Source organism: Schistocerca piceifrons, chromosome X (assembly GCF_021461385.2).
Source record: "Schistocerca piceifrons isolate TAMUIC-IGC-003096 chromosome X, iqSchPice1.1, whole genome shotgun sequence".
NCBI classification, from domain to species: Eukaryota; Metazoa; Arthropoda; class Insecta; order Orthoptera; family Acrididae; genus Schistocerca; species Schistocerca piceifrons.
This window is the reverse complement of record NC_060149.1, coordinates 726,096,652-726,114,996: the sequence shown is the minus strand read 5'-3', so window position 1 is coordinate 726,114,996 and position 18,345 is coordinate 726,096,652. Positions and strand designations below refer to the sequence as shown.

The following is an 18,345-nucleotide window of genomic DNA, read 5'->3' as shown; positions in this document are numbered from 1 at the left end:
CAGTAAATATTTGCTATTTGCTCGAAGTAAGTGCTATGTGTTTGTCGCAGATGCGTTGTTACTGGAAGATCAACAAGAAGGGGAATACGACTTTGTCATCAGGTTATGAAAGGCAAGCAAAACGCATCGGAAATGGGTTGCAACAGCATGAAAGCCTGTTAACGCTATAATGTCGTTGCATCCCTCCGAAAAACGAAAAGTGATGACGACGACAGATCATATGAACTTGGTAGCTTCGCTATTTTGGCAGCCGCTAAAACAAATTTCCTATCTGCGTGTCATCGCTGACCAATGAGACTACGACGCATGTATCAAAACCGGGGACACACTTCTATATCCGATTGGCCGTAGTTGACCAATGAGAAGCGTCGATTGATTGCACTTGCGTGCGTTGGTACTACGGGATTGGATGGCTGTGCTAAGTTGGAGCTTGAAGTTGGTGTGAGACGGCGTCGGATGGACATTTAGCAGGAGTAAATTGCAGTAACTTGGTTGTTTGATGGTAAAACGGGCTTGATATTGTAGCCAGCATGAAGTACTTCTTGCTGTGTGTGTTAGGTGTTCTGATATTTTCAGGTATGCATTTCTTGTTCTTGAAAGAAAACTGAAATCTATTTTGCCGGTTCCGTTTGCATGTTTTTTGAGTGTCTGGAATTATTTGCAAATTATATGCCGGTATTTACCCGTTTCGTTTCGTACCTAACTCCGTTTCCATGCACGGATTTTTCCATTATGTATTCCTGAAGCGAACTGCCAAAGTTGTGCATCAGAAGTTTTGTGTACTGTGTATAGTTTTGTGTTTGGGGGTTTTTAAACGACACAATACACACGGAAAAAAAGCTCCCAATCCCGACATGTGCAACTGCTTACATAGTTTGATGTGACTAGCGATGAATTTTGCTTTGTTTTGTTAATTTAGAAGCTAAAAATTTGTCTTTCCCGCAGGCACATGTTACGCCGAAAGTGAAGATAGTGAAGGGACGACAGTTGAGGCTGACCTAGGCTCCAGTAGAGAAGCTTCAAGAACAGGTATGTGAAGTATTCGCTTACTCATATATCAGAATACAGAGTCCACCTCGCACTAATGGGTCGGCCAAGTAATTTATCTAGTGTTCATCTAACATGTCCCTCGTGGTCTACTTTGTAAATTAAAATGTATGCAGAAGTACTGTTAATTAGTTTAAAGGACAGAAATGAGGCTGAAGCTATACATGGCAACAGCCACCCCCTCCCCCCCCCCCCATGTATCTAAACTACGTTTTCTTGAAAATAATTGTGGATGTTCTTCACTTTCAGATGATGAGGTTGTGCAGAGGGAAGAAGAAGCAATAAAGCTTGATGGGCTAAATGTAGCTCAGTTGAAGGAACTAAGGGAAAAAGCAGAAAAATTTACTTTCCAAGCTGAGGTCAATCGAATGATGAAATTGATAATAAACTCACTGTATCGTAACAAAGAGGTGAGAGGAATACACTTTGGTTTCATATAAGCAACTTTGTATATTAGTTAGGTCTGTAATAGTTGACACTAACAGAACTTCTTTTGTATAGATTTTCCTGAGAGAACTGATTTCCAATGCTTCTGATGCACTGGATAAAATTAGATTACTGTCATTGACTGATCCTAATGCGCTGAGTGCAACGAGTGACCTAGACATCAGAATTAAGGTAAGATTATTGCATTAAGTTTTTGTCATTTTGTGCTCAGGAAGTAGCTAGTCATTGTCCAAATTTAAGTTTTTGATAATTTGCAATGGCATGGGAAGAGTGATAAAATTTGTATTCCTACAGTCAGTTTTAATTGGCCAGTGAGATAGTAGGAGACAGACAACTTGCTTTGTAATAAAGAAAATCTTTCATCTTGTATACCAAGCAGGCTAACACACACTCACACTTCATTTCCTTCAAGATACAGTATGAATTACATGTGTGTTTCATGGTGCAACAATGGCAGTGTTAGTGAGGTTGTGTGGATATGTTGAGGGTGTTGTAACAAACTGCAGTGGGGGTAGTTTAAGGTAGTGTTCATAAACCTGTATAACTATGAATGTTCTCTACAGAATATTGAGAATGGCTTCAATTTAGTCTGAAGAACATCAAATTTTCAATTTAGATGTGCAGAATCACTTGGACATCTCATTGGCTATACAAAATTATCATTCCATTAGGTGTCCAAAATATGTTATCAACCAATAGTGTTGAGGGATTAGAACTCTCTCACTGGCTCTATTGTAGCTCTTAAGCTTGAGTGTGTTTAATTGAATTTTGTGATGAAATGCCCTTACATTCAAAGAAAAAAGCTAAAACTTTCAGGTTTGTGTTCTTTAAAATGTTAGTATATTGCTGTTCCTAACCTTTGAAACTTAAAACTTTCACAGAATGGTCTATATTAGTGAGGTGAATTTTGTTTCAAGTGAACAAATGCAAGATTAATATTGGAACTCAATTTCTATCGAAAATATCAAGCTGTCAAAATGAGTGAAGAGTTTCTGCCCATATGGCTTTGCTGTCATGTGAAGTAAGCAGCATTTGTGCTGTCAGGTGTCTTAAGATTAGTCTGTTGATGTCCTATGTTTCTTCTGTGTTAATATTATCTAAAGTGTTCTAATGGGTGGCTCTCAAATTTTCAGGCTGACAAGGAGAACCATATACTTCATATCACTGATACAGGGATTGGGATGACAAAGAATGATCTTGTCAATAATCTTGGAACAATTGCAAAATCTGGAACTGCAGATTTCCTCAGCAAAATGCAGGATGCTACTACCAGTGCCCAGGATCTTAATGACATGATTGGCCAGTTTGGTGTTGGGTTCTACTCTTCATTCTTGGGTATATTGCTGTGCATTACTGTTATAGCCTGCTTTCGGTACCTTGGACAGAGTTTAGTGCTAATGAAATGTTGTTCCATATTTTCAGTTGCTGATAGAGTTGTCGTGACAACCAAGCACAATGACGACAAGCAGTACATTTGGGAGTCTGATGCTGGGAGCTTCAGTATAGTTGAAGATCCCCGTGGAGACACACTAAAGAGAGGAACTCAAGTCAGGTGTGTTATATTGGTGGTGGTGTATGTTTGGAAAGATATTATTAAAGATGTATATTGACTTGCAAGAAATGGTGCACAGAAAATCATGTTTATATTGACTGATTATGCACTGACCATAAGTGGGTCAGATAAGTTATTGTACTTTTAAGTATTTAGGGCTGATGGCTGTATACACAAGTTGGGTAAAAATATGGAAACACCACAATAAATGGAAGTTTGGACATAAAAGCAGTTTCTAGCCAAGCCTGCAGGTTGCAATGTTGTATTTGACCACAAATGGCACATGTGAAATGTCATAAATACAAAGTGTCAGTTGTCAGGACAGCATTTTGTGTAGTTGTCTATGTTAGAGCTAAATGTATTTGGCTGTGGGCATATTGTTGGTGCTTGTATTGTGGGTGTTCTTGTAACCATGGTAGCCATAATGTTCAGTGTTGAGAGGCACCATATTGAAAATTTATTACTTACAGGAAAAGTGGAAGAACGGTCATTCACTAACTCCCAATTTGGAAAAATGTGAGTGATGACAGGCAGTCATTAAAGAGGTTTGTGATGGAAAAACAAGGGGACTGTTGAATAGAATGTTGCATTCATGAATCCTGTTGGCAGCAGAACATGAAGGGAGCCAAATAAGCTGGGAATTGCAGGGCGAGCTAACAGGAAAACATGGTACTGAAGCCATGAAACCTGCACTATGGAGCAATACAAGGGTTATTTGGTCAGATGCTTATTGTTTCACCATTCCCAACTTTTGGCAGAGTTTGCCCCAGGAGTGAAACATGATGGGGTTAAATGATACGGGCAACCATATCATGGTATTCCACGGGCTGTATTGTTACCCTGGCAGGTCGCATTACTCCCAAGAATTGACCATTTTGGGTTGTTTTAGGTCCATCTGATGGCACAGTGCTTGTTTCCCAGTGGTTGAGGTGTGTTTAAAGATGACACGGCCACTGTTCAGATATCATCCAGGACTGGTTTTGAGAGTATAATGAAGTATCATCTCTCTCCTAGCCACAAGTTTCTTGATTTCAATATTATTTAGCCTCTGGGGGTCAATTTTGGAGAGAATGGTGCACGATTCCCACCCATTTGTCATTGTTACCTGAACCTGCCACTATTTTGCAGGAAGAATGGTATAAGATGCCCTTGAAAATTCTGTCCATTCAGAGAGGACTGGAAACTATTTTGAATGTCAGTGATTTACCTGCACTGCATTAGACATGGTAATGTATTGTGATCGTGGTGTTCATATTTTTTTTTTTGTCTTGCCCCCTATACATTTTTACAGCTGTAACAAAAATCTAGAGTTGGCTGTAGTTACCATATCTTGATGTTAACTATATTAATTCAAGGAAAGTGTAAAGGAAGCTATTTACATTCACATCTACATCTTCACTCCACTAACCACATTAGTGTGTAGTGGAGAGAGCTTCTGATACTTCCCCCCTTTCCTGTTCCATTCACAAATGGCACAGAATATCAGTGAAGTTCCATACGAGCTCTCTAATTTTCTTGTCACAACCATTTCGTGAAACGTGTAGGAAGAAGTGTAATACATTGCCCAGCTCTTTCTGGACACATAGTGTTGCTAGCTTGGTTACAAATATGCTGAAAAAGTGGAGATTTAAAATTTTCACTGTGTATGGTGAGCTGTTAGTAGCCACGAAAGTGAAATGGAAAATAATGCTATGACTGAGCTAAAATCTATTGGTAGGGTAAACTGTTACCATGCTCATTTATTTAATTAACCACACAAACAGAAGTAGATTCATTGTTTTTGTTCGTATCATCCGTTGGCTTCCGTTGCCAGTCATACTTTCACTGAATCCCAAGGTCTCCAGGTCTTAGACACCATCTGACTGAGTTTTGGTTAACCAAAGGGTATCATACCTTGTAGCTTACCATCTAGCACTGCCATCCATCCATTCAATTCTTTTGCTTTTTATTACAGTGGTCACATGCAGTTCATTACAGTGTGGATTTTTTAAATTAAATTTACAGCACAGGTCAGAAGATTGTCTGAATACCTTCTTCTCAAAGCTTATAATTGCTCCATCTTTGTGCTCAGCTACAAATGCTAACGCTGGTCACACAATTGTCTTATGCACAGGGAGTTTTGTTGTCCGATTAGTATACTGCACGTCACAAGATGATTGAAGGAGCATGTAACAGCCCCATAAATTCATATTGTGAGGGTAGTACTAGTTCGTAGAAGTTGGAGTTAATCAAGAGGTGTACAGGTGGCCATTTCCCCTCTGCTTTCAATGAAAGTGCGATGAGAGGGGTGAGGAGGAGAATATACTAATTCTCATTTTTACCAGTTGTTTGACACAATGTATTTATTGATATAGGTTTCTTCCTTAAAGATGGTAAACATATTTGTAGTTTACTAGAGGAAGTAACAAAGTGATTGGTGAATGGGATACTTTTTCTGGAAGAATGAGCTTCAAATTACTGCCAACTGTATCCAGTTTAGATTATTTGCTTTCTCATAGGCTTTGTTTAAATTGTTATAATGGATGCTTCAACAGGCAACTGCAGCTTACTGGCTGGAACTTTGTATTTACAGTAGCATGTGACAAATGGTGTAATGCAGGACAAAAGTACCTCATAATTTTTTGCATGTATTGTAAACTGCAGTGATGTGTACTCCTAACATTTGATTATTGACAATTTTAACTTGAGGAAAGTACTAAGGCAGTATCTGTTTTGTGCCTGTTACAATGAATTCTGGAGACAGGTCACCTTGATGATAACTTATTATAATTGAACACTTTCTATTATGAGTGCACACATTCAGTAGATCTGCTGCTGTAGCATAATAGTATGTTAGTGTTATGAGTAGACACTGAATCTGTTTGAAATTAATGCTGTGACACTGTAAGATATGTGCCTGCAAATTGCATTACATAAAATCTTACCACAAGGTACTACAGGGAACCGTTTGTGTATAAATAATTCTTCTGGTCTGTTACAGCCTTCATTTGAAAGAGGAAGCCTTCGATTTTGTGGAACAGGATACAATTAAAAACCTTGTGAAGAAATATTCTCAGTTCATTAACTTCCCCATCTATCTTTGGACAAGCAAAGTAAGTTTACAGAAACATTGAATTATGTGAATTTAAGTTTAACTTGAATGAAATTTCACTGAAGGATATTTTACAAATCTGGAATGGCTCATAAATTTTATTGAATATAATATATTCTTAATGAAGTTTAATTTTTTCTCTCACCTTATGTCATATGTTCTTTCATGTACATGATGCACGGTTAATAAATAAAAGTGTTACCACTGTTAGGCTTGTTGCATAAGTTTGACTTCCTTCCTATAGAGCACTGTTCTGTAACTGTTCACATTTTAGAATCAACATTGGCAAAATGTACAGTTTCAGAACAGTAGTAATTTTGCTAAACTACTACTAACAGGATGGGTTTGCTGTGAAATTGGAAGTTACATAAATCAGCCCTTTGTCACACGGCACTACATGCATGCTAGTTTCTAGATCTCATCAAGAGATGTCTCGAGTTGTGCAAAATACACATTGTAATCACAGGACTGCCCTGCTGTTTCAAGTAGTAAGTTGTACTGAGCTTAAAAATGACGGGCAGTGTACTCCTGTTCCTTTGTTTCATTCTAAATCCATGCTTTTATGTGGTCTTAGTATTTTGAATACTGGCACCTTTCTCATGAAATGTGCTTGCTTATTCTTAATAGTAAGCTAGTAGCTTTCAGATTCTGAATTATTGGAGAAACTGTCTGGGCATTCTGCTTGATGATACTTTCATATTTAAAAAATCATTAATAATAAATAATTGAGTGGCATTTAGTATTATATTAATCTGTATTCTATGTCTCATTGTTAGTCTGAATAAAATGTATGTAATGTGTATTTTGACTTTTAGTTAAGGTGTTTCTGGATATAGTAATATTTCTTATACCTGTGATCTCTTTTGGACATAGCTGAAGAACAGACAAGAATTTTGCTCTTGCAGCCACAGTGAATCAAGATACAAAAAGAATAAGATTTTAGCTGCCAGTGGGTATTGACTTACGTTAATGGAGCAAGTTGAAAATTTGTGCGGAACTGGGCTTCAAACTTGGGTCCCATGCTTTGAGCCCCAATGCAGCACAATTTTTGAACTTGACACATTGATATAAATCAATGTATGCTGGAAGCTAATATCTTCAGTTTCTTTGTGTCAATATTTCACGCAGTTGCATGCTTGCTAAGCACCCATTGTCATTAGTTTTTCTAATAAAATATGTCAATAATTGGGTAATTTCAGCTTTAACCAGCATTATTACTTTTTGTATTGTTACTGTTTTTACCCCTGTCCCTTTGTATATGGTTTTGTCCAGAAACACGAAGTTTGCACATATTAGTACCAAGGCAGTCTTCACTAAAGATAAGCAACATTGGACATTTTCCATTGAGAAGTGGTGCTACTTACTTGTTGTACCAGAAACATGGTCCTTGACTTGTTATGTGTTGCAAATTGCCACATGAGGTGGCATTCTAGCTAATTTGTTTATCCATGTAAATGTTTCTCCTTTTCATTGTTCGTCTTGGTGTTCTGGTATCTTTCAGCAAAAGTTTTCTAAATTTGTTAATCATAGTTAAGCAGTAATTGAGACTTTACATTAATTGTTTAGGTAATGGTATTCAGTCCTTTGTGCCAAGTAACTGGGAATTTGGAAAAAGGCTGAACAAATACATACATGAAGGATTTAACAGCACAGTGATGGGTGTCAGAAGGGGATGGGGGAGGGAGACACGGAAAATACAGTAGAAATTTTTAAATAGAAAATAGGTTTTGAAGTTTTGTTGGCTTAATTATAATGGTGCTTTAAATCTATGGTGATTTCAGTTTTAGTACTAATATTGTTAATCACAGGCTTTGATTTTTAACATGGTATTCTCATACTTGTAATGAGGAATGATGTGGAAATAATCCAGTGTATGTGGTTGAAGATGTGCAACTGTGTGTGTGATACTCTTACACGGTGAACATTGTATACTGTGTTTACCGGAGTATAAGATGACCCTGAATATAAGACCCCTTTTTTTTCTCTCTCCAAGCGGCTCCTTGGGAAATGTATATTTTTAGCATATTCTGACTAAGCAAAATTAAAAATTTTCATCGACTTAAGGCATCCGCCTAAAAAGTTTGTTACATGTATTCCAAACTTTATTCATTTGTCTGCATTTTGATAATACAAGGAGAAACAAAAAAATTGTTTACATAAATTTTTTTATCTTCACTGCATTTTTGTTTAGCTAGCATGTCGTATGTGGTATCACCTTTAAATCATCGTCCTAACAGGACAGCTGTGAAACTTAAATCTTCATTGTCGCAAATATTTGGCTGTTTCTTCTGAATATTTTGAGATATCTGAGGTGGTCTCAGTGGGACCTGAGGTTACAGCTTTTTTCCTGAGTAAATAGATTGTGCTTCGATACAGTACTGATGTGATGTTGCAATATCTCTTGCTTTTGAGCACATTGTCTGCCCACCAATTTCTTATTGGCTGTGTAGAACCAACAACTTCCACATTTCTCATAATGGATGTCAACAAAATTGCTGCACGAAGTACCTAAGCATGCCACTAGCTCCAGTCTATATTTTTACCATCCCCTGCAGTACTGTGGGCTGTTGAGCATGAGTATTTGTCTAATTTTAAAGTCTTCTTGATTCCAAGTAAAAATGGATTCAAGCAAACTGCAGTTTAAACATGATAGGTGTTCATAAAAGCCAAAGTTAAACATTCTTGTTGTAGTTCTCCCTTCTCAGCCAAGCTGGTGCTATTGTTCCCTTCCAGCCATATGGTAGTGCTGTGCTTGAGCAACAGTGAAGCACAGACAGAAATATCTCTTAGGGAGCAGGTCTTACGTGACTGTAACTAATATGTAAATCAAAGATCACAATCAAGATTCAGTCCAATTCTCAAACTTCCATTCATCCCGTGATCTAGTGACATCTGTTTGTACTGTATCCACAAGGGGTCTTTCTGCTATAATTTATTCTTCTGATAACAACTGCTGTCAGTTTAATGTGATTTTTGTTTCTTAAGCATTCAATTTTTGATTAATTTTCTTCCTATTCCATCTGAATATCATCTTGTTCTAAAGCTGGTAACATATTCCAAGGTGTGAAGTCATCGATTCTCATTTGTAACCCAAATCGTTTAAGTTTCTTATAACCAAATAAAATACTGACTTGGGATCAGAATCGAGTAAGTTTTTGATGCACAAAATTTTTGCGTTTGAAAGTCACCCTTGCTTAAATAGCAGCATAAATCTGCGTATATGGTATCCTTAGATAAATGGATACTTTCATTGCAAACCTGTACAAATATAACAAAAGTTTGTAAGTTGATAGAATTTAATGCCATTTCCTCCCATATTCGTAACACTATCAATTTTTAAGCAGAGCATTATATTGTTGTGTCTAGTTCAGAGTGTCTTGGCTATCCCTTGCACCAGTGCTGCAAGTCAAATAGCACATGATTTTTCGAGCGAGATTGATATGGTATTGAGTGCTTCGGTGTAGTGGGAAATCTTAAGCCTATTCGAACCCAAGTGTTGTTTGCTATGCCCTATTCTTCAGAATTCTTGAAAATAAGTTTGTATGAAACTTCAGCAAACAATGCAAAAACATTCTCAGCAAAAGTAGTTTAAACTGTGAATGCTGGACTACCCCCTAATTTTTGAATGACAAATTTGTGAATACAGAACTTGCACTCAACAATGCATGTATTTTACTAGGGCTAGAAAAATTTTACAATAGCAAATTTTTTTTTTTTTTTTTAATGTGGGATTGTGCAAAAGTGGTGCTTTTACATAGTGTTGCAAAATTTGACATTTTCCAGTAACAAAAGGTTTGAGGGCAATTTGCTAATATTTGTAAGCACCAAAATGAGATTTTGACTGTTTCTGATGTAACATACTATGTGACATCAACAAAAATACGCTACTGCCAACAAACTTTTTCTGGAAACAGCTTTAATCCCCAATGTCACATTGAACAATACTATTGTGCAACAAATAATACCAAAAATGACACAGTATGGAGAGATCTGTAATTTGGCGCCCCCCCCCAGTTAAACTGCATACTTGGAGAGCATTCAAGCAAAAATAAGAAAACTCTCAAATAGAGCATTTAAGTTTCGCAGACAGTAAGTCTACATGGCGTTAGCTTCTGTGAGCCACCCACAGGACAAGGCACATATCACACAAGCGTTACATATGACACAAGGAAGAATTTAAATCAGGCTGCATTAATAGTAAAATTGATTGCTTCACAATCACTTCCATTGGTTTTGCCATTTTGCAAACCACTTACCACTTGCCAACATAACTTGGGGTACACAACATATCTGGCTGTCACTGCAAACTGTAGTTGCAAAATAAATATAATAATATTGACTAAATGTTAAAATAAACTTCAGTGGTCTTTCTTACCACCAGAAACATGCTTGCATGCCATGTACTGTACAATGATTTGCTGATAACAAGCAAACAGAGCAGGTGTCATTATGATTTATGTATTTGTGGAGCTAAAGTGGTGTATTTGGTGGGTTTTGTAATAAGTCATGTAATGGACCCCATTGAAGTTTTTGTGGTTTATTTATGATATGTATATGAATAAATACTCACATTCCCCCAGGGGGGTCCACAACTCTTTTGTGGACACGTGCGTAGCGAGCACGGGACCCCGAGCTAATGTGGCCCTCCTTCCTTTCTGGGCTGCATACTTTCCCTTCCCTTTCCGCATCCTTCCCCGTCCCCCATCTTCGCGCCCCCCCCCCCCCCCCCCACCTCTGGCCCTTTCCTTCCCTTTCTCCCCCTCTGGGAGTATGGTTTGTGCCTACGTCTGGAGACGGACGCTCGAAACTGTTCCAAATTCCTTGCTTTCCACACTTGCAAGTCCTCGTCCTTCCTCTGTCCTTCTCTTTTCCTTCCCTCTTCTCTTTGCCCTTTTCTCCGCTGCGGCGTTTGAGACCCCCTCTTCTTTCCTTTCCCTTTCTCTTTTTTCCTCCCTGTGCGTGTCTCAAGGCCGACCCACGCACTTCCATGCGTAGCCGGTGACGGGGTAACGCGTAATTCCCCACCCCGGGTAGACAGGTAGGACACGTACGTACCCCCTGGTAACGGCCAGGCCCAGGGAGGGGTGATTACCCGAGCTGATAACTTCCGAAAGTGCCGATTGGTCCCTCCGTCCGTTTGTCGGGAGGTGTGACCTGAGGTGTGAACAATCACCTAAGGCGGGTGTGCCCTCAGTGAGGGGCCCCCCACAAGGGAGGAGCGCGCCATCGGAGACGCCGGTAATCATGGGGGATTCTTCCGCAATGGTTTCCTCACCTTCCACTATGTCTGCTCACAAACGTAAGTTCACCGAGTCTCAGCCACAGACGGTTCTTCCATCGTTGCCACAGTTCCTTGTTGTTTCTCCGTCTGACGAAGGTCACGACTTCTCCACGGTCAACCCTTTCATTATTCAGAAAGGTGTCGACGCAATTGCAGGTCCTGTAAAGTCTTGTTCCAGATTACGGAATGGCACCCTGTTGTTAGAAACACACAGTGCCCTCCAGGCACAAAAACTGCTGCGTACTTCTCTGCTCCACACCTTCCCTGTCCGGGTGGAACCGCACCGTACCTTAAATTCCTCGCGTGGAGTCGTTTATACACGCTCCCTCGATGGATTGTCTGACGAAGAAATTCAGCACTACCTGTCTGACCAGGGCGTAACGGCTGTTCATAGGGTTATGAAAAGGGTTGACACGAACATCATTCCAACCCACACTGTCTTCTTGACATTTGACAAAGTTCAACTCCCATCGAAAATCAAAGCAGGCTATGAGATAATTTCCGTTCGCCCTTACGTCCCCAACCCTACGCGTTGCTATCGATGTCAGCAGTTCAATCACACCAGCCAGTCCTGTTCCAATCCGGCCAAATGTGTTACGTGTGGCAAGGATGCCCATGAGGGTGCTTGTCCACCTCCTTCCCCTCACTGCATCAACTGTATGGGTGACCACGCTGCTTCCTCTCGAGATTGTCCCGTTTTTAAGGATGAAAAGCTCATCCAGGAAATTAGAGTAAAGGAAAAGGTGTCGACCTTTGCTGCTCGAAAATTATTCGCCAGTTGACAGCCCACCGTGCCTCAGAAAGGAACATACAGCACTGTCCTTGCTTCTCCTCGGCCAACAAAGGAGGTGGCCACGCAGACTTGCGACCTCACCTTTACTACCACGGTCGTCAGATCGGCCAGCGCAAAGATCGCCCGTTCAACCTCACCACTTTCGCCTGCCCACTCTATGGCTCACCCTTCATCGGGATCTGCTAAATCTCGAGCCCAAAAGTCAGACGCCAAGTCTTCGAAAGAAGAGCATACTCGTGAAGAGTTTTTACGTACCGCAACTTCACAACCATCGGTTCCTCCTTCATCTAAACATCATACTTCCAAGAAGGCTACAAAGAAACACAGTTCCTCTCCTTCTCCGCCAAGGCGTGTCCCATCTACAGCACCACCTGGCGGAAATCGCCCTCGGCCGTCTTCTGTGTCGCCGAGGCGCACTGCTGGTGGCCGGTCAACCGGCCGATCGCTGGTGGCAGGAGCTGCTCCTGACCAACCTATGGATCAGGATCTTCTGCCTTTGACTGAATGCCATTCCATGCTGTCGGTCGCAAGCTCTGAGCAGTCGTTGAGTTGACAGCGACCTTGGTCACATTCCTCCATTTTCTGTTCACCCTATGTCCATTATCCACTGGAATATCCGCGACATTCGAGCCAGTCGGGATGAATTGTCGATCCTCTTACGATCCTACTCGCCGGTCATCTTCTGTCTTCAGGAAACAAAGCTGCGTCCCCATGACCGCTTCGTTCTCCCTCATTTTCAGTCCGTTCGATATGACCTCCCCTCTGTTGAAGGCACTCCAGCCCATGGAGGACCCACGATTCTTCTCCATGATACTCTCCATTATCACCCAATCGCCTTAAACACTTCCTTCCAAGCAGTTGCTGTCCGTCTTTCCCTTTCTGGATACACGTTCTCTCTTTGTACGGTATACATTCCATCGTCCACACCAATGGCACGAGCTGATCTCTTTCATCTTCTTGGTCAGCTTCCACCCCCCTATTTGCTGGTTGGGGACTTCAATGCCCACCACCCGCTTTGGGGATCTCCACATCCTTGTCCACGTGGCTCACTATTGCTAGACGTCTTCCACCAAGCGGATCTAGTTTGCCTCAACACTGGGGTCCCCACATTTTTGTCTGCCTCCACGACAAATTTATCTCATTTGGACCTTGCGGTCGGTACTGTTCCGCTAGCTCGGCGCTTCGAATGGTTCGCCCTTGATGATACACACTCGAGTGACCACTTTCCATGTGTCCTTAGACTGCAGCCTCAACTGCCATATATGCGCTCGCGACGCTGGAAGTTTGCCCAAGCCGATTGGACACTTTTTTCGTCTCTAGCGACATCCGATGACCGTCGCTTTCCCAGCGTCGACGATGAGGTCACACATATTACCGACATTATTCTTACAGCTGCGGAACGTTCAATACCACGCACCTCAGAATTGCCCCGGCGCACCCCAGTTCCTTGGTGGAACGAGGCATGCCGTGACACAATACGTGAGCGGCGACGTGCTCTTCGCATTTTCCGTCACCATCCAACTTTGGCCAACTGTATCCGATATAAGCAGCTCCGTGCGCGATGCCGTCGCGTCATCCGCGATAGCAAGAAGGCAAGCTGGAAATTCTTTATTAGCTCATTTAACACCTTCACTCCCTCCTCGGAAGTTTCGAGTCGGCTTCGACGGTTCTCAGGCGCGCCTAGTTTCTCCCCAGTCTCTGGGCTCACTGTCGCGCATGATACCTTAGTGGACCCCGTCGCAATTTCTAACTCATTGGGTCAGCACTTTGCTGAGATTTCGAGCTCTTCAAATTACCCGCCAGCGTTTCTCCCGAAGAAACGTGCAGCGGAAGTGTGACATCTTGCTTTCTCCTCTCAAAATCACGAAAGCTACAATACTGTTTTCTCCATGCGGGAACTCCAACATGCCCTCTCTTCTTCTCGATCCTCCGCCCCAGGACCGGATGGTATCCATGTCCAAATGTTGCTGCATTTATCAACCCATAGTCTGCGTTACCTCCTTCGCCTTTATAATCGAATTTGGACCGACAGTACCTTTCCCAGACGATGGCGGGAAGCTATTGTCGTTCCCGTTCCGAAACCTGGAAAGGACAAACATCTCCCCTCTAGCTATCGCCCCATTTCTCTCACGAGTCGTGTCTGTAAGGTTTTGGAGCGTATGGTGAATTACCGTTTAGCTTGGTGGCTGGAATCCCGCAGTCTTTTAACACCAGCCCAATGCGGATTCCGAAAGCATCGTTCTGCAGTTGACCATCTTGTTGCTCTCTCCACTTATATCATGAACAATTTTCTCCGGAAACGCCAAACGGTAGCAATATTTTATTGATCTGGAGAGAGCATACGATACCTGTTGGAGGACAGGCATCCTCCGCACACTGTTCTCTTGGGGCTTTCGAGGCCGGCTGCCCCTTTTTCTTCGCGAATTTATGGCAGAGCGCACATTTAGGGTGCGGCTGAACACTACTCTCTCCCGTACTTTCTCCCAAGAAAACGGGGTACCCCAGGGCTCCGTGCTGAGTTTTGTACTGTTTGCCATCGCCATAAATCCAATTATGGATTGTCTCCTTCCTGATGTCTCGGGCTCCCTCTTTGTGGACGATTTTGCGATCTACTACAGCTCTCAACGGACCAGCCTTCTTGAAAGACGTCTTCAAGGATGTCTCGATCGCCTCCACTCGTGGAGCATCGAAACCGGCTTCTGTTTCTCACCCAGTAAGACCGTTTTTGTTAATTTTTGGCGACGTAAGGAGTTTCTTCCGCCCTCCTTACATCTAGGTCCTGTCAACCTTCCGTTTTCAGTCGTCGCTAAATTCTTGGGTATTATGTTTGACAGAAAACTGTGCTGGTCCTCCCACGTTTCCTATCTTTCGGCTCGCTGTCTGCGATCCCTTAACACCCTCCGTGTCCTGAATGGTACCTCCTGGGGAGCGGACCGAGTGGTCCTTCTCCGCCTCTATCGCGCCTTAGTGCGCTCGAAATTGGATTATGGAAGCATAGTCTACTCCTCTGCTCGGTCGTCTATTCTTCGGTGTCTCGACTCTATCCACCACCGTGGATTACGTTTAGTGTCTGGAGCTTTTTACACCAGCCCTGTGGAAAGCCTTTATGCTGAGACTGCTGAACCTCCGCTGTCCAATCGGCGAGCAGTCCTTCTGAGTCGTTATGCTAGCCATCTGTTTTCCATGCCTGCTAATCCAGCCCGTGACCTTTTTTTCGACTCCTCCTTTGATGTAGGGTATGCAGGCCGCTCCTCCTCCCTACTACCCCCGGGAGTCCGCTTCCGTCAACTGCTCCATACTCTTTCCTTCCGCTTTCCTAAAACCTTCTTGACAACTTGGACCTCTTCCTCCCGAACGCATCGTCGGGAGGAGGTAATTTTAGCTAGACTCCGGATAGGGCACTGTCTTTTTAGCCATCGACATCTTTTAAGCGGCGATCCTCCCCCACTCTGTCCCCACTGCTCTCAGCTGTGGACGGTAAGACACCTTTTAATTGAATGCCCCTATTTTAATCCGTTACGCTCCCGTCTACAGCTATCGCCTGATCTATCGTCGATTTTAGCAGATGACACGCGCTCAGCCGACCGCGTTCTCCAGTTTATTAGCAACAGTGAAATGACGTCAGTCATTTGAAGCTTTTTTTTTTGGGGACAACCAACCCCTTTCTGTAGTAGATTTTTAAGCATTCCTTCTGCTTTTAGTTTCTTCAATTTTATGACTTTGTTCCCATTGCTGCCGGTTTTCAATTTCGGTTTTTTACTGTTTCCTAAGTCACGGGCTGGGCGCTAATGACCATAGAAGTTTTGCGCCCTAAAACCACAAAAAAAAAAAACCTCACATTGGAGAATTGTCCAATATCAAATATACTTTTCCTGAATGAACTTTGCAGCTTGTTTTTGACAAAAAGTATGTTAAATATGGGAATAGTTTAAATGGGGCACAGATGTAAACAATGTTATGCTAAAGATCAGTCAGATATTACAGCCTGGCACTCACATTATGCTGCAACACATCACAACTGGATTCATCTATTGAGGTGGTGCAATGGTTACCGCACTGGATTATCATTTGGGAGGATGATGGTGAATGTCCCTATCTGGCCATCCAGATTTAAGTTATCTCCTATTTTCCTCACATCACTCCAGGCGAATGTCAGGATGTTTCTTTGCGAAGGGTACGGCGCGGCACAGTTGATTTACTTCCCCACCTTTCATAACCCAAGCTTGTGCATCTGTAATGACTGCGCTGTGTATGGGACGTTAAACTCTAACCATTCATTTGTTCAACCTAATCTAGACTAGACATAGAGCTATGTGACAAATCAGTGTGATACAACAAGAAAAATTCCGGGTTGGGAGGGAGTAGGTACAATATAGCTCTCAACAAAGTTTTAGTATTTATAATTGCATAATACAAAAATTTGCAGTTTAATTGGTGCATTATTTTAGGTATGGTCTGAAACAGGGAAATGTGAAATCACTGAAAACACTACTACCTGTGTAACAAATTAAGATTCCTTCATTATTGTGGAAAAAGAAATTTATGGCATTGAAACCAGCATGAGATGGGATAAATACTTCAGGCAGAGGTGAAGGAAAAACTGAAACATACTGGGTTGCCTCTACAAACAAAGCTAACAACTTGTATGACCACAGATCCATGCAAATGAGTGTTAGAATTCTTGTTTTGGCCATGGAGTGATAGTTATGAACTATATTAATGCTGACATGGCAGAGGCTCCAAGTGTACTTGGGGTGGTAGGTCTCGACCATGTAGATATTCTAAACAGACAACTTGATTCAAAATTTTGTGTAATGCGTACCACCAGGAAATGTGGACATTGTCAAATGGCTTATTGTTCTGAATACAAATACAGAGAGCAGACAGCTGTTTGTGAGGTGTTAATGTATCAGGAGCATAATGTTGGAGAACTTTGAAGTTATGGGTTTATTTTGAAAAACTTGACAATGGAGTGTTGTAGCAGATCTATTTTACTTTTAATTGATTAGATTTTAAGGGTTGAACATAAATGATTTATTTTTTCATTAATTTAAATAAATGTGGTCTGTGATACCAAAATGTGAGGGATGAGTAAATCTTCATTTTAAATGTAAAACTGAAAAGCAAATTGCATAAAAACAAGGAACATAGGGTACTTCAAAAATAAGCAGTCAAACTATACAAAAATTAGCCAAAATTGGCCATTCAATAAAACAATATCTTCATGTCCCTGTAAATTACCAAAATATGCTTTTTTATATGATTAGTGTACAGTGTAATGGCAGATTACATGTACCTTCCATTTTCTCTGAGGTCTGAATGTTGCTGTTCATGTAGTTATTTTCATTTCTTACAAAATTTGATGAAATTGTTACTGTCAGTGTTTGAAGACTGTTTTCATAAGGTAGATATGTAGTTCAGGGCAATGTATTTTTCCAGGTATTATTGCTGTTCATTTTTACCTTTCGGTACGACATGAATGTCATTAGCTCCATGTCGTACTTGCAGGTTTAGCCCTGTTCCATGCTGTACAGATTTTTGTTGCGGATATTTGGTTGTCTTCTGTTAGTAGATCAATACCAAACATTCATAAAGTTTATGGAGAAAACACTTGCCTGATTGGTTGGCTTTTCGTGTATGGAATATTTTACTCAAGTTTATATTTTCAGACAATCAAAGTTGAAGAACCAGTTGAACCAGATGAGGCAGAAAAAGAAGAAAAGAAAGAAAATGAAGTGGAAGAAGATGATGACGATACTGAAGTAGAAGAAGAAAAGTCTGAAGAAAAACCAAAGACAAAGAAAGTTGATAAAACTGTTTGGGACTGGGAAATTTTAAATGATAATAAGCCTATCTGGACTCGAAAGTATGTACTTATCAAGTTATTATTTTACCCTACTAGTGTAAAATGTGAAACACTCAGCCTCTTAGACTGTTCTCAATTTGTACAAAATCACGGTCATATTATGAAATATTGTAAGTGCAAGAGTAACCTGCAGCTCTTGGCTGAATAGTGATGCTTCTATAATTTTTGTTTCATTGAAGGTAATAATTTGTTGTTCATTTGCTACAATTACTACCTTTAACTGTGGCAGTATTCTACTTAACACAGTATTAGGACTCTCCCTGAAAAC

General features: G+C 41.1%; 1 protein-coding gene across 1 annotated transcript in view; it reads left to right on the top strand.

The window, feature by feature from the left end:
• Nucleotides 1-409: 409 nt before the first annotated feature.
• Nucleotides 410-18,345, top strand: part of LOC124721722 (endoplasmin) — a 34,493-nt gene continuing 16,557 nt past the window's right edge. Inside the window, exons 1-8 of the mRNA XM_047246816.1 lie at nt 410-576; nt 946-1,029; nt 1,297-1,457; nt 1,549-1,665; nt 2,628-2,829; nt 2,917-3,046; nt 6,027-6,138; nt 17,881-18,077. Coding sequence (XP_047102772.1) covers nt 531-576; nt 946-1,029; nt 1,297-1,457; nt 1,549-1,665; nt 2,628-2,829; nt 2,917-3,046; nt 6,027-6,138; nt 17,881-18,077 — 1,049 coding nt within the window. The 5' untranslated portion in view covers nt 410-530. The remainder of the gene's footprint in view (nt 577-945; nt 1,030-1,296; nt 1,458-1,548; nt 1,666-2,627; nt 2,830-2,916; nt 3,047-6,026; nt 6,139-17,880; nt 18,078-18,345) is intronic.